The sequence below is a fragment of the Poeciliopsis prolifica genome, unplaced genomic scaffold (assembly GCF_027474105.1).
Source record: "Poeciliopsis prolifica strain line A6 unplaced genomic scaffold, Auburn_PproV2 SCAFFOLD001, whole genome shotgun sequence".
Taxonomy (NCBI): Eukaryota; Metazoa; Chordata; class Actinopteri; order Cyprinodontiformes; family Poeciliidae; genus Poeciliopsis; species Poeciliopsis prolifica.
Window position 1 is genome coordinate 8837587 of NW_026562376.1, and position 26583 is coordinate 8864169.

Below are 26583 nucleotides of genomic sequence, written 5' to 3' on the forward strand. Positions count from 1 at the left end.
ATAGAAATGTATTAATGTTATGCTTCATTGTAATAGAAAGATACAAGCTAGTATCTGGTTTTCAAGTATTTTTGGCGTAGATGATTGAGGTTTATATATTTTGTATAATTTTTATGGAGTCTGATTCACCTAATTTAGTCTTCCACTAAAAGCAATCCTGCTTTTTAATTTTAAATTGATATTCAACAAAGACAATAAGTCCTAGTTTTCCTGTCGGACACTTCATATATTTTAGCCTTATTACAAAATTGTTTGTGCAGAACTATTAGATCTACAAAAACACTTGAAACAACATAACCCTGAGATAAAATGGATTTATTAACAAGAGGTAATTGGGAAACATATTTTTGCTTATTTGTTGTTACGTTCATCTTCATAATTTTCTTTTTTCATATTTTTTTTTCTTACAAAACTGGGAATATTTCTTAAGCTGTGGAAACGAAAGGATTGAAAGATAATTTTCATACCACCGGGTATCGCTAACAGCAAAAATGTTTATTTGTTTAAATACTTTATAAGATTATGTGCATGTATAAGTGTATACATTATCATTAAATAATTTAATTCTGTCTGTGAAGGTGTTGCATGCCTACTACATGAGCCATAAAAGTGTACTGTACATACATAGTAAAAATACATACAGATATTCACAGAATAAGCACTACGTTACTATATTCCTGCTAACAGAAATGATTATAAACAGGATTACAGTATAAATGCAAAACACTTTGAAGTTGTGTCTCTACCTCTAAGTCATGGTTTCAAGACCACACTGTTGTAGCATTTTACATAGAGCTTGTTTTTGAGAGGGATACACTGTTCCACATTGAGAAATATGCCAGCTCGCATGTACAAAATGTACAGCATGTCTCAGTGAAGTGAATTAACAACAAAGTACAAAATACTTCCCCAGGTTCATATAAAGAGCAGGTTCACTCTCTTGTATACTACTACAAAAATAGTGTTTGAATGCTGCAGGCAGAGGTCATTCACATACATTTTATCATAGTTTTCAACAGCAATGCATATAACAGAGTGATATACAGTCACGTTCCACAATCACTGGAACAGCAAGGACAGATTGTCTTTTTAATTACAGAAGAGTAACAACCTTTTACTCGACAGAAGTAAAACCCAAACTTGAAGGTATAACACTTAGAACCTTATGTGGTCTTTTAGTCAGTCTTTTAAGAAAGAAACTGTAAAGTTTTGTCAAACCTTTAAGCAACCTTTTTATTTTATTTTACCTTAAATCATTCCAATGCATAAGAACATAAATTGTCTTAGTCACTGCAATTTGTCATCCAGCTTTCAACTGAATTTCTCACTTAAATCAAGATATTTAAAGATATTCTGGAGCACTCATGTAAGAGGGGTAGAACACTTTCTTGTCATAATACATACACTTAATCAATTTCAGGTTAATAAAAACATCTCAGAGCTGAGGTTTGCAAATCCTGCAATGATGACCATTGCAAGCCTTTACAACATTTACCACACAATAAAATAATTGTGGGATTAAAATCAGAGACAGAAAGGAACTCCACAATCTAACAGATGTTTCATAGTTGAAAAACATATATCATATTTTATAGCCAGAAAATCTACATTTCCATTGATTTTAAAGGTGGAAAAGTAATTTTTAAAACTCAACTTTTTGAAAGGTAAAACAAACCCCCTGAGCATAAAAGAAAAACATACTTCCTTGTTCTATTATGACATCCGCCTTGAGACATAAAACTCTCAGGGGTAAACAGGTGAATGAGAGGCAGGGGGGAAAAACTTTCCAAGATTTAACAAATTTGGATTAGTTCAATGGAAGTAGGCATAGTCAGAGAGGATGGATTTTTCCTCAGTCACCAAATATATTCTCTCCATTTGAAACTTGTGTTTTCAGATATAAATCACTAAAAATTAAGATTTAAGAGAAGGAACAATCCAAAACTAAGACTAAGGACACAATAGTTTATACGATGGCAATAACAAAAACTTAACAGGTAATAAACAGTTTCTTACTTTTAGGTGTCCTCTGTTTGGATAAAATAATATGATGAAAACCTCAAAAGAAAAAAAATTGGCAGCTGTTTTACTGTAGTTTAGTTAAAGCCTATGTGGAGCAAGGTGGAATGTTTACAATCACTGCATGCTAATATAAACTAGGCTAGTTGCACAGTCTTTTCTTTGAGAAATGCATGCCTGTGCACATCAAAATAATATTGTTGATTAGAAGCAGATAAGAAATTGCACCTATCTGAAAGCTGCCAGAATTTGGGTGTTTCAAATTGCATGATTTTGTCTCAAGAGTTCTAAAAATATTCATTATTATTAATAAATAATAATTAATTATTATTAATAATGATAATTGTTGTCATAATAATTATTATAATATGCTAATTATTATCACCATATTATAATGATAACATTATCATGGTTAGTTATGATAATAATAATTATTAATTATTAATGACAGTTATTAATCAATGATTATTGATGTTGATAATATTAATTCACTAATTCAGTGAATTAAACACACTGTGCTCACCATAGAGCACCATTATCCCCCCAGGTTCATGTCTCTGGGATACGCCTTGTCAGACCAGATCTTATTTGATTTCCTCCTCAGTTATTAATCTGTCTATAGATGTTTCCCGGATGAACTCACAATTGAGCTCAAAACTTAGTCATCACATTTAGTCTTGGAAAGCTAATGTGTTATGCACCAAGTGCATGAATTTGGCATTCCATTTTGCCTTTATTCCAAGGCAGTTTTTGATCGTGAGCAAATACCACTTTTCTGCTGATTTTTCTTTCAAGGTTTTTTAAAAATATCTAAATTTCTGTTATGGAAATAAACTGATAAGTTTCAACTACAAGCCTAAACACAATTGAAAAGTTGTAAAAAATATGTGATATATGCCCTTTAATAAAGTCTGCATAATATCTTCTTAAATATGACAATCTAAAATCGTAGCTGTTTTTGTTTGCATATATATATTTATTACAAATTAGAAAGAAAGAACCCTGTTGTCAGATTTCTCGGTATACCTTTGTCTAACTGACATGTAAACAATGTTTACATACTTTAACCAGATTGCAAGTTCTGGAGAATTATTGTTATTTTGTGGTTTAGAACCAGCTTAGAAGTGACTCTATGCTCAAAACATCCCCAGAGCAAAACCTTATTTTGTGAAATTTGCTAAAAATGTCTTTATATTGACACTACTATATCAAAAGGAGACCATACTAGCTGTGGGATTTCAGCAACCTACTTCTGGATGCCAAATAGGTATCAGGATTAGGATTACTCTAGAAGAAGAAAATAAGTTACACAATTCTGTGTAGTAAAATATAACAGATATAAACAAAGCTCCATCTAAATTGCATTCCTGGTTGGTCGGATTAGGTTGATTCACAATAAAATATATTGTGAATATATTGATATAAAACAATTGGGAACCACCACAGTTTAGACTAATGAACATAAATGAAGACACAAATATCTTCCTTTTTTGGTTCAGGAAGCACAGAGACACAAATGCTTTGGATATCTCGCTGTCATTTCCACTGATCATTGTTCCCTCTTTTAAAATACAATTAGCCTATTTCCTCTGGGCTCTTTTACCTGATTTTTAATTTTTTTATTTTTTGCAATTCATTTATACAATGCTACATTGGTTGCAGAGAACGTCAATGATCAATAAAACTCAAGCCTGCTGAACAAAGGCCAGCAGCTTTAGTGCTCAGAAAGTGCAAATTTAACACAGTATTATATGATGCAAAATAATGTCATTGGTCACTAAGAAACACGGTTGCATGCAACTACAGTGACCTCTATTATTATTATTGTTATTATTATTTTTATCATGTAACAATAATTTTTATTTTATTATTATTATTATTTTTAATAAATAATATTTTATTATTGTTATTATTATTAAAAATAATAATAATAATAAAATACTCAAACAATTTAAACAAAGGTCCCTACAAGAGGTGTCAGCATGACAACAAAAATTATACACCAAAATGATTTGTGTCATCAAACAACTTTAAACATCTACTGTACAGAAGAACAAATATCTTTACCATGTACAGCTATACAAATGCAAATGTAGATGTTAACTTATATGTAATATTAACAAAGGAAACAAAGTGTTAAGGTCCACTTTCCCCATCAGTTGGGCACTTTTGGCTCAATTCTGAGTGAGGCTTCATACATGCTTTCCTCATCAAGAACAAAACTCTTGTCCAGTAGATACTGGGCTACCTGGAACAGACCAAGAAACAGCAAAGGTTAAGGACTGCAACAAATTAGGTAATATATTTAGGTACAAAAACAAAAAATCTCCGGCTACCAAATATTTGCTTTGAACAATTACAGATATATTCAACATTAACACTGCAAGAACTTTTTTCAACACTAAATCTATAAAATACTTCAAGATATTCTTGTATTAAAGATCCTGAAAAATAGAAAGCAATATGGATTAAATTCAGTTAATCTTGAGCTTGATAGATACTAACTGGTGTATAACAAACACTAGTATCTCAAGATCTGCATAACTATGCAACCTCAGAAACTGTCCCCATATGTTACAGATTGACATTAAGTTTCCTAGGAGCTTGGATAGTCTCTCAGTTCCTCTCCACATAGCTCCCCTTATCAGGCCCAGCAGCTCAAAAATAGTTGGATTCAGGAAACCTTTAGCCCTTTTTGATTTATATAAAAAAAAGTCATGCCATGGATGAAAAGCCACAGTCACTTATTTACCTTTGGTTGCAGGTCAATCTTATATGCTGTTTGTTGAAACTGTCTGATTTCTCTGATGATGTGAGATATCTACAAAAAGAAAACCAGCAAGATGTCATTTTCAGCATGTAAAGCTCAAATTTGCATCTAATGCAACAGAGCCCCAAACATCTCACCATCCTCATCTTTGAGAAGTTGACCAAATTGTCTTCAGTGTAGTTCGGCGTTCCTTCTTCAATGAAAGCCAAATCAGTGAGGTACATCCCCAGATATGGTACACAGGGAGGATCACAGCTAGTGAAAAGATACCATACTATCAGCATCCAACTTCTCTATTCGACCCTTTATTCTCTAACTTCAATAGGAGGTGTCTGCATATAACTTACTTCTTCAGAGCTTCTCTCAAGTTTTTGAACCTTCCCTCTGACGAAACCAGCTTTTGGAGCTTGTCAATAAGTGCTTTTGTCTATAAAAAAGAGCAAATAGGAAATATATTTTATTGACAGAGGTTCAAGGAAGTTGCAACAACATCTGCAGAAACTCATACCTGTTTGGAGACTTTTAGCCAGGTCTTCTTGAGGCGAAAAACAGAGCTCCGGTTTAGAGATGAGGTGATTTCAAGCACAGCATTGTAGTTATGCAAACAACGGCAGATGTCAGCCACAGCCACCCATTTCTCTATGACAGCCACTCGAGTGACCAAGTCATCACACCGCAGGATCTCTGTTGCGATCAGGTTGCTTGTCTTCGGAAGAAAGAGAAAGAAAAAATAAGTTTTGGAGTAAATGAAATTAGCTTAAGTGTGTTTATATATAGCTTACATCATTGAAATGCTTGGTGGTTCTCATAATATATGGTGTCTTCTCGTTTTTATCATTCTTCATCCAGCCTTGACCGAAGAATTCCCTGAAATACAAAGAACTCAACTCAACTTAAAGATGAACCTCACTTAAATAACTTATAGACTATGCGGTGCATAGGTCACAGATGTGTTCAGCTTTACTGTGGCACTTACTCATATGGGATGACTTTAAAGACCAGGTGGTCAAGCAAAGTTAGCTGCTCTGCAATTTCCAAGGCAGAGTGGCTCTCAAACGGCTCGGCCTTTCCCCCTCCCACCTGAGTGAGGTAAACAAATGTGTGCGTCAGTTAAAATGCAAAACATAAAATAAACCTTGAAAAATATATTTTATTGAGATGTTATTCAAGTCCTTCATACAGCCACTTTTTGCTGCAATCATGGCGACAAGTCTTGGGGTGTCTTCACATACTAAAGCCTTCTTTGCATCATTTGACCACTTGAAGGCACAGTAAAGCAAACTAATTTCATTAGAATTTTGGCCCATAAGAAAAATAAAATAGTCGAAAAGCTTAAATACATCTTGAAGCCTTATCTCACCATCACTAGGGTTTACAGCTGATTTAGTCATAAAAAGCTGTTGAAAAATATTTTTTTAACAAGTTGAGTAAAGAATAAGCATCCATCTTGTTTGACCAAGCAATGTACATATACATGTAGACAAATCATTTCCACTTGACAATTCACAGATGTCTGCAGGACTTGGAAAGTACAAGGTTTCAAATACAAAGTTTGAAAAAACACTATACAGCCACAGTGGGTTACGTTTTAATTAATTTATTAAATGCTGCAAAAAGACTCCAAAATTATAGGTTAATATATCAACAATTTGTGAATCCCAAAAGCAATTGACTTCACTCACCAATTGTGTCACATCCTCCATTGTGATCTGGTTGTCACTCTGATCTTCCTGAGTTAAAGTCCTGAAAGAGAAAGAAATCAGCTCCAAATTAATTGGGTTTCAACAAAACCACGTTGAACTTTGTTTTTGTCAATTTGTTCAAGTGTGGGATGAAAAAAGATTTTGCTAAGTATTATAAATGTGTACAGCAAACAACATAAACAATATATCTTGGAACACTTACCAGAATATATAAATAAAATAATGATAGTAATAATTATATATATATATATTTTCAGTTTTATTTTTAAAATAATTAGTTTCGGTTGTTTGCTCACCTCATGACCACTGTGTTGTGCTCACAGCATAGCAGTACTAACGATTATAATATTTGTAATCCCTTTTCATTTATTTGCCCATAAATAATCAAATAAAGGATTTCTTGTCATTTTCACTTAAGAAATAAACTGATTTAATTGTTAATTAATGAATTAGACCCATTTTAATCCCACAATGTAGCAGCAGTCAGTGATACCTAATGATGTTGGCTGCTGCTTTCCTCTCCTGGGTCAGCAGCTCAGGGTCATGCATCACTTCCTCAAGGAAGGCAATGACCTTTGTCTTCAGCTCATTGTTACTCTCAAAGTCCTGAAAAGACATAGAGAACACATGTCCAGGTAACTTTACTAAGATCAGTTATTTGGGTCATAATTAAAAAAAAGAGATAGAAAATCTGCATCTAAATAAATCTGAACAGAGCATTTACCGGAAAGTGTTTGGACACCCAATGCCTCAGTACATTCAGAACTCTGTTGGTTGCTGCTCGTCTGATCACAAACTCCTTGTCACCATTTCTCTGATCTGTTGGAAACCCTAATGTTCACAAAAATAAAAATAACAAAAGGTAAAACGTTAGAAAAACATCAACAAACCACAAAATCTTCAGTTTAATTCTTTACACTTAATGACGGTTATTATCAGGATGTAAGTAAAGGTGAACTTTGGTTTATATTGCATACAATAAAATGAGCTAGCAGTGGGTATAAGTAGATCGTGCTGCTGTCCAGCGCTTCTTGCTAATCTGGAGTGCTTCAGAAGAACAGTTTGATAAATGTTGTAGTCCAGATTAGCAAAGTCATTATTTAACCAAGCTAATGCCTTTCAGACACAAAATGTTTATAAATAGACCTTGACAAGCATCAAAACAGCATCTGCATTTATTTTATATTATTATTATTATTATTATTATTACTATTATTATTATTATTATCATTATTATTATTGTTACTTTCAGTTTAGAAACTTTCCTAAGCCCCATGCATGTGGTGTATTGTTTTGCTGATGCAATCTGCAAATAGAGTGAAACTTTATAGCTCGAACGCCCCCTTACTTGTGATTTGACTTTGTTCAAAAGATATAAAAAGTCACAACACATTCCACTTTTAGATGTCCAAGTATTGTTTTAAAACAATAATTCCTAAACATGTTGGATGAGTGGTGCTTCTTGAGCAGATTTGTATTTATGTTAGAAAGGGAAAATGTGGCTCTGTTTCAGCCAGCTCATTGGAAAGCAAGGTAGAGCTGCTTATCTCTTTTCTATATGCCACAGATAAAAACTCTGGTGACTAAAATAGATATCCGGTTACTTCCCCCAATATTTGCAAAACAAACTAAGTAATATTTTGTTAAAAAGAAAAATAAACTGACATGCAGATAAAGTGTCTCAAAATAAACTAAATGTTGTAAGAGCTACTTCTACCAAATTGATGAATGGCTTATATTGAAACACTTTGTTTTTCAAGTCGAGACTTTCTTTCTGCATAAAACCTTGAGCTTTATTTACATATTATTGTAATTATTCCAGTCATACATTTAAAATCACCTATAAAGTTCAACATTCGCCAACAAAAAGTCATATCAACTGAATCGATTTCCAACTTGAAAAACTTAAAACCACAAGTAATTTCTAAATATTAAAATGCTTATGCCAAGTTGTTACAAGATATCTTGCCATTTTCAAGACTCTACTAGTTTTGTCTGTGAAGACCTGGATCTCCAGTAAAAAGCTTCTGCTTCCATGGGGGAACCCCATCACTCTTACAGCTGAGATATTGTATAAACATAAGAGATTAAGATTTTTTTATTTTTATTTCACTATCATCTTCATTTTAACTGTGGAAATAAGAGAAAATGATCTATCAATGAGTAAGCAGCAACAACAGAAAAAATGACTTGAACAAGGAAAAAGTCATGAAAGAGCCTTTTAAGTCAGTTTTACAGTATGTTGATTAATTGTAAAGATCAGAGAACTTTTAATTTGATATGATTGTGAAACTAAATACAGGAGAGTGCATTCAAACGTATTTTTTATAGATAGCTCACTGGTTAAAGAGCAGGGATGGAAGAGATGTGGACAAACGGGCCCAAATGTCCCTGTTCTACCAAATATTTTATAGTCCAATTAAGTCTTACCCTGACCTGACAAGATCGCATACCTGTGCTGGCAAGGGACATCCGCCGATATTTTTCCTTTGTAGGCGTTCCCTCATTGGCTCCAGCTGTGGCGATGGCAAAGGCCGAGGCAGCAGACAAAGCACTACGGTTGTTGTCGAGCTCTCGACATGAGGACATGACCATGCCATTGTTGTAGGAAAACAGAGAAAACTCTACAGAGAACAAAAAAAATAATAAATAAAATAAAACATTAACAGGTTCCTGTAGTCAAAATAAATCATTTTCAAACAAGAACTGTTATGTAACTGCATCTTACTAAAAATAACCGAATTTATTCAGACTGCAGAATAACCTGATGTTGCTTGCACACGCCTCCACTAGGGAGCACTAGAGACCGACACAACAGTTTCCCTCTAGACTTTTCTCTTCAAGAGGCTTTGATATTTAAGATGGTTGCTGCTAAATATAGCCAGCAAATATCAGCATAACAGTGAAATCAACAGACTCTCAGCTCTCTGCCCTGTTCGAATCACCAGCTCATACGCAGATACAAATCTGTAACCCTGCTCAACAGTTTCACTAAATGTACATGTTGTTGTCCAAGACTTGCTGTTAAAAATCTACCATGCATTTTTAGACAATAGATTTATAAGGCGAAAATAATCTTGGTGACAGCAAAACAGACTTATTACTGGGGGCGGCAGGGAAAGCACGCTCTTGATGTAGTTGCTATGACACAAGTTTTTCTTAACACCTACTGTAGCCAAGATCTGGTTTTCCCCACATGATCATGAACCATGAACACATTATAATGTGCAGCAGCTTTATTCCCATTTTCTTCAGATAACATGCAGGTCATTTTTTTTTTTATCTTTGAAAGTAATTACAAGTAACTAAAATGTGTCTAAACTCAACTGAATAAAAAATAATAGTTTGCAGGATAAATTTTTGAGTGTTACAGGAGTATGCAGTCCAGAAGATTATCTATCATGTTCATAATGTGAGATTATGTCACACTTCTTGTTTTGGACGCAGTGTACCTGAGGAGTTTTTGCATTTGACGTTTTTTGGTGTTGTTGGAGACTTGGTGGGAGATGCTTCTGGATCCCCGTCATCGCTCTGGTTTTGATCATTGTCACTTTCCTCTCGCACAGAAAGATCTAAATAGAAAGCAAGATTTTGATCACATTATAATGTCAATATAAAATCAAAAGAAGCATTTTTCTAGGATTGCCTGCAGCTGACCAACCTTGTTTGCACACTGATGCATCTTCCACCTTATCTTTCTTGTCCTCTCCCTCATCAGGGATCTTGCTTGTGATCGGGCTGGACACGTACAGCTTGTTGATGTCCAAGGTGGTCTTGCTGAATGGCGACATGGTGGAATACATGCTTGCATAGCCATTGGAGGAGCAGCTGAGGGCAGCCAGGTCAAGAGCTTTGCCCCCAGTGATGATGGGGATGTTGAGAGAGAGCTTGCGTCTGCGGTTGGGGGATGAGTTTTTGGCAATAGCAAGAGGAGGAGGGGAGGAAAACTTCCTGTTTGCTCTGGGAGAGCTCGGAGCCTCTCCATATAGAAGCTTATTGTTCTGACTGCTGGCAAAGAATAACTCCAAGGACCTGCATTGTGGTTAGCATAAAGAAATATGTTTGTATGACATAGTAGAATTTTATTTATAGGCTAACTGCATACAGAACACTTATGATACTGGTCAGAAGTTTGCATAAACTTGTATGACTTTGGGATCTTAGAGTTACTTTTTTGACTGAATTGGTAGAGTAATAAAAGGATCAAGTCTCACATGTAGTCAATCATTAACTGTGGCAAATGATAAGCAACTCATTTATATAAATTATCTCATTGGTTTCAAAAATCTGAAGGAGTGATTTGTGTTCTTCCTTATTGTAATTGCGTATGTTATCAAAAACAATGAGAGAAATGTACATCTATCCATCCACTGTCTATATCTGCTTATCTATGTAAGTGGGGCAGCTGGTGCCTATCTCCATCGGTCATCAGACTAGAAGCAGGGTGCATCCTGGGCAGGTTGCCAGTTCTTCACATTGCCAAAGATGAACAGGAAAAATTACCATGCCTTTGTGCAAATTTACCTTAGGGGAATTTATATAAAAAAAAACAACTAACATAACAGTCATTTCTTTGGACTATTGGAGGAAGCAAACACCATGCAGAAAGAACACACACTGGGATTCAAACCCAAGACTGAAAATACTTATGGGCATAATTTTAAGTTCTGAATACATGAGTTGATTTTTGAAGGAATGTTCTGGTCAAATTGCAGTTTCACCAAAACAAACCAAATGAATCTAGCTGGAACTTCAAAGATTGGATTCACCATAAGTTAAGGTGAATGAAAGTAACTCAACACAGTTTTGATCAAGTTATGCCAGATTTTATACATTTGACTGGAACTGCACTTGGTTCTGCCATTTGTGTCTCTCCAGGACTGTGTTCCCATGACTGTCTTCCAACTCTCTTCTTATGAAATTCCCAGTGCCAGCCTATGGCATGTAGGATTATGGTAACTGAGTGTAATTTGATGAAGAAAAATATATTTAATATATAATTCTGATCCAATGTGGATAAGAGAAAGGCTACACTTGATTTAAGTGTATCCATTAAATTTCTATTTTTTTAAAAGGTGAGAATTGTTTGTTATATTATCATTCCATCCACAAAAAGCAACAGTTTAAATAAATCACAAAAACATCTCACATTAATATTAGATTCATTCCATGGATGAGTGCATATAAACTTCTATCCAGAACTTTATACTTTTCTTGTAAAACAAGTAAATCCAGCAATCAAAACTGTTTTTGCGACCAAGTCTCAACATTTTAGAGCAGAACACAGACTGCAGCATTTCAGTAAACCTCTCCCACTCCCTGCCACCCTCCTGCCGACCTCACGGGTTCCCATAAATAGCACAGCGAGTGATAGTGCGCATGGCCACTGCTGACACAAGCAGCCAAGTGTAGGTGTCTCACAGTGACATTACAAGCACCATGGGAAAGCATACTGCAGGGCGTGGACATGGGGAGTTCTGTCTGATCTGAACCCCACAGCTGGGTCCTCACTCTAGGCATGCAGTGCTGGGAGTTGGCCCACAATGCAACACTTCCGTCTATATTTCACGCTACAGATATTTTCAAAAAAATGAAGAGAGGGAAACAAGGGAAGGGTGGGGTCCTGCAGCAGAAAGCATGGTTGCCATAGCGTGACAGATCAGTGTTTGGGCCCTCCCAGCCAAAAAGTACTAACTGGACCCAATTACTGACCCAAAAGCACACATACAACCTACACAAGTTAATGCAGACAAACTGAAACATAATAGAGAATTGCCCTTATTTGATGCCTTTCTGTCTTCTCACTACTTACAGAAACGAACATCTACTGAAAACGTATCTGATTTCTTCTGCTTCTTCTTTTTTTGTCTTTCTTAAATGTTTCAGATTGTTGAATATATTTTCTGATGACATGCAGTCATTCTTTTAAATTATTGTCGAGGAAATTTGGCTGTCTGTTTTAATTAACCTGCAATTGAAGGTTTTCAGGCATTAATGGTTTAAAATCATAACAGAGCTTCCCAACTTTTGCTATATTGCTCCAAAACCACAGATGTGTTATTTCTTTTAGCTGTTAAGGTGGACTTTCTGCAGTACCCATGTGTGCATTGGCTAAGGTCCCAAGCTGATAGCAGGACATCAGGTTTGTTGCTCGAGAGCAGAATTCATAATGCTGTTGACTGTGGCAAATCTTCAAGGTCACATTTAGCATCAAATCAGCCTCAAGACTGCAAGTAAATTCTGCAGTCCTTTTGTTCGTGTTCTTTTGTGAGACGTAAATGCACTCTTGAGGTAATTTTGGTCCACTGGCCACTCTGAAGAATGTTAATCGCTTTTCCATATTTTGCCCATGTTTGCATGATGACTTTTGATGAGGTTTGCAAGATTCTCAAAAAACTAACAAATGGTTTTGCAGTTGTTCCTAGACCAATAGATGTTAGTGACTTTTTTAGCATCTGTTCTTCAATTTTTTGATGAACAGATGTGTCGCTTTTTGCCTATTTCATGTTGTTAGGCTGATTCTATTTGAATGGTTTCCTGATTTTGTAATTCTAGCAGCGTTTAAGCAGTGGCTGGAGAATGGATGTTTTTGCTCACTTAATAAAATCATTAGCAAACTGCATTTAGTATTTTGTGAGGTTATCTTTGAGATAAGAATTTGTTAGATTATTTAAAAACATTCAAGCATGATTAAAATGTCAAAACTTTTAAGTGGAGAACACATTTCACAAGCATCAGCCTTTTATCCAAAGAGAGAGATGCTCATATGCCAGACGCTTAGAGTTTTATTTGTTTTCTGATCAAAAGTGCCATCAATGGCAATAAAACATTAAAATATGCTTAAATATGCCTCATGACTCACCGAGCAGGGATGGCACTGATGGGCTTCTTGTAGATAGTAATGAGTTTATCCAGCACCACATCAGCTGTGGTGAACACGCGGTAGGAGTGCAGGAAAGTGTTCAGGAAGTCAATCGAAAGGAAACGGAGATCCGTCAGTCTTTCCAGCAAACGTTCGACACTGGCATAGCGAATCTGCAGCACTTTGCAGGAGTTCATCATCTTGCTGAAGCGGATATCCACATCATCACAGTACAGACTTGAATCAGATCTATTTGCAAAAGAATGGCCCACAAAAATCAGAAAAGAAAAGGCTCAGAGCAGGCAGGATACAGAGTATTGAATGCATATAAAATATATCTCACTTTATCATCTGTGGCACTGTGACTTTAGAGTTTTCTTCAAAAGCGTTCATCATCAGCCCATTGCAGCGGATGTTGTCTATGCACTGCAGGAAAGGGGCAGTGAAGTAAACAGAAGAGACAGAGGAAATGTTAGTGAGTTCTGTAATATGAAGGCTTTCAGCTGACACGCTCAGATTTGTGTCTCACTGCTGGGGATTGTTATGTGTGTTGACGTGCCTGGCTGATGTCACTGGTCCACGCAGACTTCTCCTGCCTGGAGGAGGCCACCAGGATGATCGTGAATGACTGACTGTCCTTTGGCTCCACAACAATCTTAAAATCCAGGTGCTCCATGTCCTGGCCACTCTTATCGGATTTAGCTTTGAGGGGAGCAAAAAGACAAGATGTCATTCTCAATAGCTCTAATGAAATAGGCAGAAATAGGCACAAAAAATATATATTTCAAGTAACTGTAGCGAAATCAGTTTAAAATATAAAGCTTGTGATATAAAGAACAGATAAATCGCTCCAGTATACCTTGTAAGATATCTTTAATTGTTTTATTCTCTTATATATGATAAATCAGCTAACTAGAACTAACAGTTTTCTAGCCCTGACCAGTGACCCACTGGTCAGTAATTGCACCATACACCAATAACAACACTGCTTCATGAGGAAGCTGTTACAGATTAAATGAGACTCAGTGTTACTTAAGTTTACAATCCTTTAGGTGTTCCAAATAAAGTCAGAGGAAGCACAAACTAGCAAGAAGCTAAATCAAAGAAATTGTTTTCAATGAATGTCTGCATTTCATTAAGGTTGCAGAACTTTGTCAGAGAGCAATACTTTCTTCAGACAACAGGAAGGCTAAATGGAATAAAGCAATCTGTATGTGTTATGGATAATAGTGAATTAAAAGGTGTTAGGTTTTTGAAGACTGCAAAATGAATGTAAGGATCTGCATTTTTATGGAATAAATAAGAAGACTACTGTTTTAGTAATGTCAGCCTCTCTGTGTGAGCCTGCACTACTACAAAAGGTTACAGAGTTAAAATGTCATTTTAACTTTTTCATTTTGTTCTTGAAGATGAGTAAAATCCTATTTTACAGTGACTGTGGTGTGCCACTACCTCTGTTCCTGCCTACATAAATAATTATCACTTTTCAAATGCCCTAAAATATATAATGGTGTTCTTTTATTGCTTTAGCTCCTGGAAGAAAATATTTTGGTTGTTCTGCTGACTTGATTAAAATTTTGACTCTTCCAATGACAGAATATATAACATTATTACATTATTATGCACTGTGGCAATCAGACATTACACAAAATGTCAAACACACTGCATGTAATGCGTATTGCTGCAAGCTGGAACATGAATTAAACTCTTACACTCGTCATCTGTCCCCTCAGGCTCCTCCATCAGAGTGCAGTCTATAAGCGAGACCACTCCGTTCTAAAAATAGCACATAAAAAAATAGATTTAGTGTTTCACACCAGCCTTTTTTCACTCAACAGAATACATCTGTGTGACAGTAACCAACCCTATTAGAATGCTAATAATTTTAGAATGTACATTTCTCAGGAGTTTGTGAAAAAAATCACGGATTAATCATATTGTAATGCAGATGAATATTGGCATGCACACCATGTACAGATTGAGCTACGAGAATAAATAACATAAGTCAGATCTTAAAACCTTCAGAGTTGAGTTATGTGGAGTAAAAATGTCAGTGTTGTACAACTTCTTGGACACAAACGTACAGCGGATCTAAAAGTCTGCACACCCCTGTTAAAATGGCAGGTTTTGATGAAGCAATAAATGGAGGCCGTTGTAATTTATTTAAAAATTTTTGTCATCTGTCACCTGTTCTGCGCATTTCAACTGAAAGTCCAACAAGTGTGTTAGGAGGAGAAATAAATACATTGAGGTGCAACAATCTGGATCAATTGGTGTGAACAGCCTTAAACTAATACTCTGTGAAAATACCTAGAAGTTTTGGCTTTCAGAGTTTTTTGGCTGGGGTCTGACATCATGCCACGTCTTGACATGACAATAACCATTCTCTTTTGTCCAAAGCTTGCTTCAGCTAACACCACAGATTTGTTCTGTCAGATTTGGTTCTCGACTCTGACTAGGCATTTCCAAAACTATATGTTTGCTTCACTGAAAACATTTCGTTGTTGATATTATTAAAGTTTGACATACAGTGAAATTGAATGTCTAGGAGAACTCATGAGGCAGTGTGATTTCAATTCCCCACCTCACCAACTGCGTTGCAAATTTCCCTTGTCTTCAGAATGAATGAATGGGCCAGATTTTACGTGAGGGACCGCACATTCTCGTGTCAAGGATGATAACCTTTGCATGGAAGATAAGATATACCAGTTTCAGGCCCTGTCTTGTGCATCATACTTGGGAATGATGGTAATTCATTTGAATGTCCTTGTACACTACTTTCCATACAGTAATACTTTCCAGTTGACTTTTTTTTTAATTTTTTCAAAATCTTTTCCCCTTATCTGACCCAAACTGCTGCAATCTTCTTTTTGTAGGCCTCAGTCAACTCTGTGGATCAACTCATTGATGCCTGATGTAAAATTTCAGTGTTTAATTTTAGCTACAATGAGTGGGAATAAATGCTATTTTCATTCTTCATCATAAATTACATCTTAATTATATCTTCTAGAGCAATGTAAAATATTTTTCCTTCCCTTTTATTGTTGTTTTTTAGATATAAATAATACATAAAATTCCCTAGTACTAAATATCCATATGACCAAATACGCTCAGAAAAAACAGACTGCCTTGAACTTATCCTCATTTTTCCATGACTGCATTGGTGCATTCACTCTTGATTTGATTATGGTTCTTTTTTTATCTTGAACATTCACCGTACTACTAGACATGTTAAAAATGAGAAAAATGTACAGTGCTAGCTAACTCTGAAGCTTAGGCTCACCTTAGTGAGATGAAGCTTGCCTCCTGAACCCCTAGTGCAGATGATCAAATGCTTGGAGAAGAGAAAGCACTGCCTCTCCCCCTCCTTCTTTAGAGAGAGAGAACCCAGTCGCCCACGGGTGATCTTGCCCTTCTCGCTCATTGGCACCTGGATTAAAGACCCTACAGTCCACAAATAGAAAAGGAGATAAATATTAACAGTAGAAACCAGATATTGGCATGCAGTACCTAAATAGATGAAAACCATTTTTTATTTTAAGAATCCAAAAAATGATGAGGCCATTTTAGATTGTTTTCTCCAAATTCAAAACTTTACATCTCTGAATGTATTCTCATGCAAAACCTTGGCACTGGGTGTGACATAATGTAAACACAAAAATTAAAAGACATATGTCAAGACATCAGGAAAAAAATTGTGGCTGTCCACAAGTCTGGTTCATCCTTGGTTAAAATTTCTACATGCCTTGAGATGTTCATATGTTCATCTAAGTAAACTATTACAAACTGGGGTGTGTGATGGCTCACCGGTAAGATGAGTCATTTTGCAGAAAGTTGTAACTTCAACTTTGTCTTCCTAACCTGCCATATGTCAATGTGCCCTGGGGAAAGTCACTTAGCTGCAAGTTACCTAATACTTTGCATAGCAGTGAATGAATGTGTGCACAGAGTGGCTTATTGAAAGTGGCTATGGTGTAAAAATGCATCAAAAGTGGTTGGCATGACAGAAAAATGCCTTTTGGATAGGAGACGGGTTCTATGGACTCGAGATGATTTTGTTTTTGTTTTTTTTGCATTTTGGCACAACTCTTGTGAAGATGCTGAACGAAGCGAGTAAAAGAGTGTCACTATCTACACTGAATTATTTCTTACACAGTGTGCCTCAGAACAGAACGTTTTCCAAATAGAGAATGAGCCAATACATATTGTCAAATTAATGACAAAGTGACTTAAAAGCAACAAATGTATCTTTTTGGAGTGGCTTTCACAAAGTCCTAATCTCAACACCATACAAAATTTGTAGGCAGAACTGAAAAGGTGTGTGAGATCAATGAGACCTACAAACCTGACTCAGTCATCAGTCATCCTTAAAGAAGAATAAGTCAAAGCTCTGCCAATCTATTGTCAGAAGCTTGTGGAACAAACAAGATACTTTAAAAGTTAGCTGCTAAAGATTGAAAAGTTTTAAATCTGAAGACAGGTAAAACAACAGATTTTTTTTTCATTTTTTTATTATTCCTAAAAGATCTAAAATAGAAAAAACTGTGTGTGATTAAATACCAGACAGAAATTAAAAAAAATTCTCAGATATCTAAAGAGAGAAACAAACATGTAGTACATTAGATAATAGGGATTGAATCGGCTTCCGCCACTTTTCCTCTCTCCTCACCCACAAAGGCCTGTTGGGGACATGTGACATTTACAGTTCCTGATTCATCATCACTGTGCCTCAGAACAGTCTAATTACATTAGGAAATTACAAACTCTTCCTGTGAATAATGCTCACACTTCCCAAAGAGCATCAAGCAATTCCCTTTGCTCCCTGTGAGATCAGGCTGTCAGTCTGGTAATGTGAAAGGACAAGAATTCCCCTCATGTTGTGATAGCGGTGGAGGATACCTTGTCTCACGAACGTCTGGCTGGTGTCAAGGAGGACTTCGCAGCCCTCTATGATCATACGTTCTATTGCCAGGTTCTTCCTGATGTTTTCCGTCTCGCTCACCTCATCATGCATTATTCTACAATAGAGGAAATTTAATCATTGACATTTAGAAGGACCTAACTTGGAAGATAAGCAGAGATTTGATGATCATTCTGAGTTTTGGTTATGTAAATACCTTGAAAGCTCCTCCAGCTTAGATTTGGCATAGTCCAAGCTGTTCCTTTCTATGTGTTCGTGGGGAGTGTGGGCCAGAAGCTCATGGAGTGTAAGAATGTATCTTGGAATCTGGAGAGACACAGCAGTAACTAAGGCAGGTACTGTGACAACAGCATAGTTGAAAATGGGCATTATAAATATGGAAAAACTGTCTGACTTAAAATTTATTTAATTTTAATTTTCTTAAATTATCTTTTTATGGACCTGTTTGTGTCTTTAATAAATCTGATGATGATGATAATATCCTTACAAACTGTAAGGAGAGCTTGGCTCAGGCTAAAGTAGAACACTGACAGCAAAACGTGGTTGTTTTTGTGATATTAAAAAGATTATTAATGGCACAAACAAACTAACCTGGAACATTGGGTAAGTGAGGAAGGTCTCCAGAGTTCGTTCCTCACAGTCGGGCTTGGCCTCATACTGCTTCAGCAGCTTATCAAAATCCCGGTTTTGCTTACAGTGAGCCAGGATCTGCAAGCTGTACTGGTGGTTTCTAACAAACTCTTGGTAGATGTTCAGCATGGGTAGCAAGATGTCGAAAAGGTCAGCTGTGGAAAAGTGCCGATACAAAGAAAGTATATGTTTTCAAGGGACTCTGAGGCTACTTTAATCTTGTATGATGAGAGTAAAAAATAGAGGATTCTTACCCAGTACTAATGTTGGCCAGCTAGCTATTCTGGCCTTCAAACCCTGGTAAAAAATCTGATGCAGGAACATAATGGTTTCACTAAAATAAGAAAAAAACCCATAATTTAATTAGTAAAAAAAACATTTAAAACCTATAAATCTCAAGACAAATCTGTAATAGGGATACAAAATTCTCCTGTTTGATTTTGATTTTCATCTTAATTTGTCCTCAAAATAGAAGCTGAAGAATAAAATCAAATCTTCATGGAAAAAGAAAAATTCCAGAGAAAGTAATGTAGAGTATGTTGAAGTAAAATCAATGCTTATGGTTTGCCAACAAGAAATTGTGTTTTATGCAATTTATGTTATTGATAGTCATTCAGTTTATTGCTAAAGAAAATTAATTACAATATGTATGTAACATGGAAGATTTCATTTTACATGCCACTGAAAAGACAAGAGGAAGAACTTTTTTCTCATTTTGCAAACATTTTAAGCTAACTAGTTTCATAATATCAACCATATATGATGTCTTGTGTAAGGTTAAGAAAAGAAGAACGTTGGAAACTACAGTACCCCTCAAAATTTCTGTGAGAAAGAATGAACCGACCTGTTGAGGAAAATGCTGCTGACATCATCATGTGTAATTGGTGGTTTCTTAGAGCTGGCGGCCATACGCAGTGGCCTCAAGAAGTTGTTCACCAGGATGTGAAGCTGCTGGACGTACTCGGCCTCTGAGTCCAGCATGCTGAACACCACCTGGTTCCTCTTCCTCATGCTCTCTGCATGAGGTGAGCGGATGTAATCCTGGATGATGGTCTTCCACTTTCTCCTGCAGATCCAGCCTCTCAGAAAGCTCTGAACCTGCAGCAGGCAGTGTAATCTGTTGACATCTAAAACACAAATGCATAAATGAAATAAAACTGGAAGTTTAAATTCTGTGCAATTACCTTTTTGATCTTTTTGATTTCTGAGTCGTCTTCTGTTGGGGCGGCTGCTGGGCTGGCATGGATCTTCTCATTGTCTTTGAGCAGTCCAGCAATCTGTGAGAAAAGCAGCCAAAATAAAGACTAATTGTTCACACTTTAGTTGTTATCTTTCTCACACTTACTGTAGCAGCAAGTAAACAAAGTGACTAAGTTATCAGGACAGGTCATAGGAGTGAAAATTGGCGTGACTAAATTAGTACACTGTTCACTTTGCTTGTAACTATGCCTAGTGTCAGTTCTAAACATATATCAGTAAAATCAAGAGTACTTAATGACAGTTGACTCAGTCAAACCATGATCTATTAATAAAAGCTAATCGGGATGTTGGAAAAATATAAATCCAATGAGAACCTACTCTTAGCTCTTTAAATCTGTGGAAAATGGATTCTCTCATTTTGTTACCACAGAAACAGTTAGCTGTCACAAGATTTCATAGAGAGTTCATGCATATTCCAGAAACGGTTTGATTTAAAGTCTCACGTTTGCACATTAAAGTAAAATGACTACTTGATCCTAAGAATACAACCTTGTATTGAAGTTCACAGAAGACTTTTTTGTTGGTTTGTTTGGGAGATGCAAAGTAGAGAACTGGCTCGTCTCACCAAGTTCGTCACTGTGCGACTTATTTTAGGGCTCTTTAAAAACCTTCACATTAAAAAAAATATCTGATTGATTGAAAATATGGTCTGCTTGTCCACAAAATATTGGCAAAATGACAAAAGTAACTTTCTCTGACCTTACATAGTAACAATATTTAAGTGTCACATCTTTCATCCCAAAATACATAATAATTTTTATTATTTTTTATTTAATTATTTTCAAGACAACCATATAGTGAACATGATACCATACTGAAACTGAAGAGATAATATAAATGCATATACAAATTCAGTTAGGGAAAATACTCGCATAGGTTTTACCAATATTTTTCCATTTAGCTGTGATGATCTGCAATGCCCGGGATTAACATATGTTACACTCCAGTGTTTCCTGCGAGCATAAAAACAACAAAAATCTGTAAATATTACCTCTGACTTTAGCCTTTCAATCTCTATTTCGCCATCTTCTATCTGTTGACGAAGTTGCTTAGCAACTGTTTTCTCTGTCTCGACAATCTGAAGCAGATGAAGATACTTCTGCATGAGAGACTCATGCTCCGTGGCCAAGTTTCTGTAACTGCATCATATGAAAGTACACACAAAACACACTTAGTTCTGTGCTGAATCTAGAGCAACATGTTTAATGTTAATGAACACAGCTTCATGTCATGTTAAACTAAGCAAGTCATAAATAAACTCTGAGAACCCGAATAGATGTCTTACCCTAACCCAGTGTCTAATTGCCTCCGTGTGCACCTTTACCTGGCATGTGATATTGCAGCCACCCATTCATCGCAGTCTTTTACATCTTCTGTGCGCAACTCAAGAGCCTTTTGGTTTTCATGGTTGAAGTTGACAGTAAAGTAGTACTGAAACAAAGAAGAGGAAACAAATAATGAGTGGCGGGATATAAAAAAAAAAACAGCAACATCTTTGATCTCTGATATAAAGTTTCTCCAAGGTTTATTGCTTTGGTTTGCACCTACAGAAGGATAAAGAGGGACCTTGCAGATTATTTTATTTTTGGTGCTACAAAATCTGCTCTGTGGGAACTGAGTTGATAACAACAGAGTGGAAATGCAAGTTGATTCCAGAAATGTTCCAGCCCCATCTGACTCAGTAAGGCACTTTTTATCAGGTTGTTTCTGCCAATTGTGGCATTAAAAATCAATTAATCAAATTTGACAGATTTTCTTGTTTTGAAATCTTTCCCAAACTTTGTGTTAGGTTTAAGTCAAATATATATGACTTTAAACTGTGTGCAAAAATACTGCATTTAATATAATCTTCATCTGCTATACACGGTTGCTCGACTGAGATCTCTCCACTACTTTGTGTGTTTGTTCTGCTGCCTTGTTGCTGCAGACATCAAGCGGGTGATTTAAACCACACAGAGCCTGGGGAAGCCACATCTTCTTCGCCCACCAGTGCAGCTGATGGAGCACACTGAGGAAAGCCTCCCCCAATTCAGATCCTGGGATGTCTCATGGTTCCCTGGAGGAAATGCTATAAGACACGGAGGCTGGAGCCATGGCTGAGTACAGAACAGTGCAGAACCTGTTTCCTAGCAACTCTGGTCAGTCAGAACAGTTGTTCACAGCTGTTGTTTCATTATTCTATCTATTGGACTGAAACTGACTGAAGAAATAAAGAGAAGTCTTTCTTTGTTTTCAGCTATGGGACATACAGAATATTTTACTTGCTTGAAAATAATTTTCTGTGATGCCCTTATGTTTTTAATTACTTCGGTGGTATTCTGCATTAAAACAAATTCTTCTCAAGTTTAAAATAACATGCTTACCTTCAGAAAAACAAGAGAATGCCTGGGGAAGGAGAAGGAAACAACTGAAGGAATCAGCCATGCATACAACAGTGCTATAATTGTTTCTCCTTCAACTGATTTATTTGATCTTTTTAATCTCCCACTAAAATTTTAACTTCAGATGAAGGCAGTCTGAGTAAATACCAAACCCAGGTGGGTTTAAACGGCCTCTACTTCAATGTCAGGTGCCTGGATATTTATTGCTTTCAGTGTACTGGATCTGTTCACATAAAAATCCACCTCCAGCTCCTTGATGTTCTCAACGTTGTCAGGAGATGGTTCTGCTGGAACCAGTTCACAAAGTTCTGAGTTCACTGTCTGTACTCTGAGTTGTCCTCACTTGAGGAAGTTGACTATGGCAGAGTCAGAGATATTCTGCATATGGCAACCTGGGGAGTTAATGGAGAAGTCTGCAGCATAGACTTCTGTAGTGTAGAGGTAGAAGAGGGACAGTGTCTGCACAGCTCCTTACAGCCCTGCATCATCACATACTACAAATGGACAATGATGTCATCCATTATTCAGTGGGACATGTGGCCACTTCTTACAGTTCTAGCTTGTCCCTATGAAGTCCAGAATGACTAAAAGCATTGGTGTATGTAGATGATAATATCATCCACCCAAATACCAGGCTGGTGGACAAACTGCAGGCTATCCGATGAAGGTGGACCAACCTATCAAAGGTCTTCATCAGATGCAGGATGAGTGCTACCATCCTGCAGGTGCCGATGTCTTTAAGATGTGTGGTATTTGGCACTGGTACAGCACATGAGGCCTTCATATGAAACATGTATCTCATGATAGTAAACAGTTTATGTGCATTGCATCTCAGGAACTATAAAAGACTCATTGCTATTTATTACAAACCATTGAAGGAAGTTGGAAAAGTCTTTGAAAACCATGAATCCAATTTGTAGTGATTCACAATGATGCACCACTTTCTGTTGGTCTGTTACAAAAAAACAGCAACTAACTGTTTAAAAGGTTTGTTATTCAGGGAACTGCTAAAGTTCAGTGGGTTTGGATACTTTTGCAAGTTAACCTATACTGTGTGGGCTTGACCAGAAGTGTTTGTATCAAATGCAAATGTAGTCAAAATGAATGAATCCCTGAACTCCTTGATGGTCACAAAAGATATTAAGTGCTTAGTGGTTTTAGATTTATGGAGTTATTTATGCACTACAAATGTTTCTCTAAAAAATACCTCAAATCACCAAAAACGTGTCAACAGAGACAGGCAGAATATGCATGTCTATATGTGAAAATATATCAAAGGTTTCAAGTGGTGGACAACTCTCTTCTAACAAAGTGTTACTCCAGCCTAAAACTAGCCATTGTCTCTCCTTTGAACTGCCTCAGTCAGATCAAATGAGACCAATTGTTGGTCTGGAGATGCAGCTATCAACCTGCAACTAATCATTAGTTGTGCGGTGTTGCTCCACATTTGGAATAACCGTATCATCAATATGAAAGAAACTGACAAAAAGAAGCAGACATGTTATAGTTCATGATCTCTAAATGTATTCACCAAAAGTTGGTTTTGTTCCCTTTGCCGTTCCCAGACACTGCTCTGTTTTCTAGCACTGCAATCATTTATTCTAACTCAGAATATATTTAAGAGATGAGTATGTTTACAACCGTTCTATCATTCATTCATTTGAATGATAAGACTTCCCCTTACTTGCAACTGTTGCCCCAAAAGTGTTTGTGTGAAAACTGTTGGCACATATAACCCATGCCCATTGCAGTATGCGGCCATCTTTGCGTGTGTCTGGCAAAGCTGAGGCCGCAACCAGGCGAGAACAAGCTGCATTTTTCTATAATTGGACTCTGACCCCTCGAAGGTACTGCAAGGAACAAATTTAACTCTGATAGCGTTTGCATTAATAAAAGACATGCGATGCACTGACTCCCCCTGTCTACCTCTCTCTCTCTCTCTCTCTGTCTGTTATCAAGCCTCTTCCAACTGCATCATTCTTTAGGATGCAAATAAGGGTTGCCATGGAAACCCTGGGCTCAAGCGTTATCATTTTCACACTAACTCCATTTGAGAACACATAATGTAGAGATTGTGTGGCAGGATCTGCAGTTTCAGTAGTTAAATTTTCCAATGAGATGTTTCTGTTCAATTTGTTTCATTAATGTTTGTGAAAATCAGCTTTGTGAATCTGTTCTATTTGTCCATCTCTCCAAACATGCAGAAATGTTTCTGCAGGATGCAGACATGTGTGGATTTCCATGAAGAAACAAAACAGCAGGTTTCAGGAGAAATGGGTTCCAGATAGGTGTTTTGGTTGCCTTTCGAGCAACTCTGAGAGCGTGTGCTGCGTTCTGCTTTGTCAGCAGAGGGGCAGCTGTTCGCAGTGAGAGTCTGGCCTCAGCAGACCTATCTACAGAGCAGGGGAGAAGCTCTCTGAGGAGCATCATGTTCAGTTACTCTGTTCACAATAACAGCATTGAGAGCCATTTCAAGCTTTAATTTTCAAAATGTTGTGCTGGCAGAGGAAATTAAGTGGAGTGAAGCTTGATTTACAGTGGTTTAATGTACAAATTATGATACTTATAGTTTGGTAACAAATTTTCAGACATACTCCTGATTGCCACTGACCTGTAGGCTGTGAATTCCTCCCATTAGATCTCTCCACACTCAATTATTTGATTCAGGTAATCCAGATCAGAGGGAGCTGAACGGCAACTGTATGATTTCGCCACAAGGTGGAAACCTTGAAACCGTAACTTTTTTCTAAAATTCTCATTATTTGTGCTTGTTTTATTCATAAGCCATTTGGTAGGCTCCAACTTCTCCACCCTTAAACGTGGAATACGCGACGGCTAATTTTCGAAAACCATTTATGTGTTTAATGTGCTCAAATGTCTTTACCCCCGCGCCAGTTCCATAAATATATTTACATTTTACGCATCAGTGAAAAGTGCCAAATGCTTAGAAAAGCAAGAGGAGAGAAGAAAGCAGGTTTTGCTGCGAAACAAAAGACGCTGCATTGCTCGCCACCAGGACTCCTGTAACACCATTAGGTGTTATTTTTATTCTTACCTCATCATTAAAGCCGTGCATGAATTACATAACGTGCAACAAAGCAATCTGAAACTTGACGTTTTTCTACTGCATTGGATTTGAGATCCTCTTGCGGAATCATATGAGAAAAATGCGTGCATATTGCAGGAAAATTGACATTTTTGGCGCAACGGAGCACATTTTATATTCCGTGCTGCACCTTCTCAGTATTTTTTGCACATAGGAAGAGGATCGAATGCGTGTGCATGTGCGCGCGCATGATGTGTGTGCGTGTATGCGTGTGTGTGTGTGTCCCTGCCTGTGTACGCGCGCGCTCACTCTCTCTCTCTGCTTCTCTCCTTACCTGCTTTTCCAAGCACTCCTTGGCTGACAGAGAAGGTTTTGGTGAAGGCGCCCTGTCGCATAAGCACCCCTCCAACAAGTATAATCCCGACGGCCGAGAGCTGGACTCGTTCTCAAAATAAAATAACATGTTCTGCAACAAAGCAAACCACTTTGAGTGCCATTTCGTGTTGTCCGAGCTCTTTTTGCTTAAGCACCCTCGCCTTGTACCATCCTTCTTCGCCAAAAGCCCCAGATAGGTGACATGACCATCGTTGAGTCGTATTCCCTTTTGCATTTTGATGGGAGACGCTTCAGCCTGCACACGGCAGGTCGGTCGTTACATCCTTCTGAAGTGGAAAATAAAAAACCAAAGAGAAGATGATGACTTTCTCAATGCGGACCTCCAGCAGCGGGCTCGTCCACTCCGTCCGACGCATTCACCGCGTTGGGATTTAATTAAAAACTATAGTTGCAGAACCGCAAGCAGCAGTCCAACATGCTAAAATCTTTTGTCGTACTCCCAGTGCGTTGAACGTCCTCATAATCCGTGTGAAATAGGGTGGGGAGGGGGAAAAGAGGGGGGTGAAAAAGAGCAGAATAGAGCCTTTAAAAACTGCCGCAGACGCAGGATGAGAGAAAAGGGGGGCTTGAGGTCCGTTTCTCACGTGAAATCTCC

General features: G+C 37.1%; 1 protein-coding gene across 1 annotated transcript; it reads right to left on the reverse strand.

Annotated features, from left to right (window-relative positions):
• Positions 1-298: 298 nt before the first annotated feature.
• Positions 299-26583, reverse strand: rasgrf1 (Ras protein specific guanine nucleotide releasing factor 1). Its single transcript, XM_055029589.1, has 27 exons — positions 25927-26583; positions 21490-21596; positions 21157-21304; positions 20090-20182; positions 19750-20003; positions 19160-19239; positions 18867-19060; positions 18472-18581; positions 18254-18372; positions 16638-16798; positions 15067-15130; positions 13914-14056; positions 13698-13780; positions 13355-13603; positions 10154-10524; positions 9945-10064; positions 8946-9116; positions 7217-7323; positions 6986-7098; positions 6472-6532; positions 5766-5869; positions 5572-5656; positions 5298-5495; positions 5137-5216; positions 4927-5044; positions 4772-4840; positions 299-4267 (listed from the first exon to the last, which is right to left on the reverse strand). The coding sequence occupies exons 1-27, from the start codon at positions 26200-26202 to the stop codon at positions 4175-4177; spliced, it is 3771 nt and encodes a 1256-aa protein (XP_054885564.1). The 5' UTR covers positions 26203-26583; the 3' UTR covers positions 299-4174.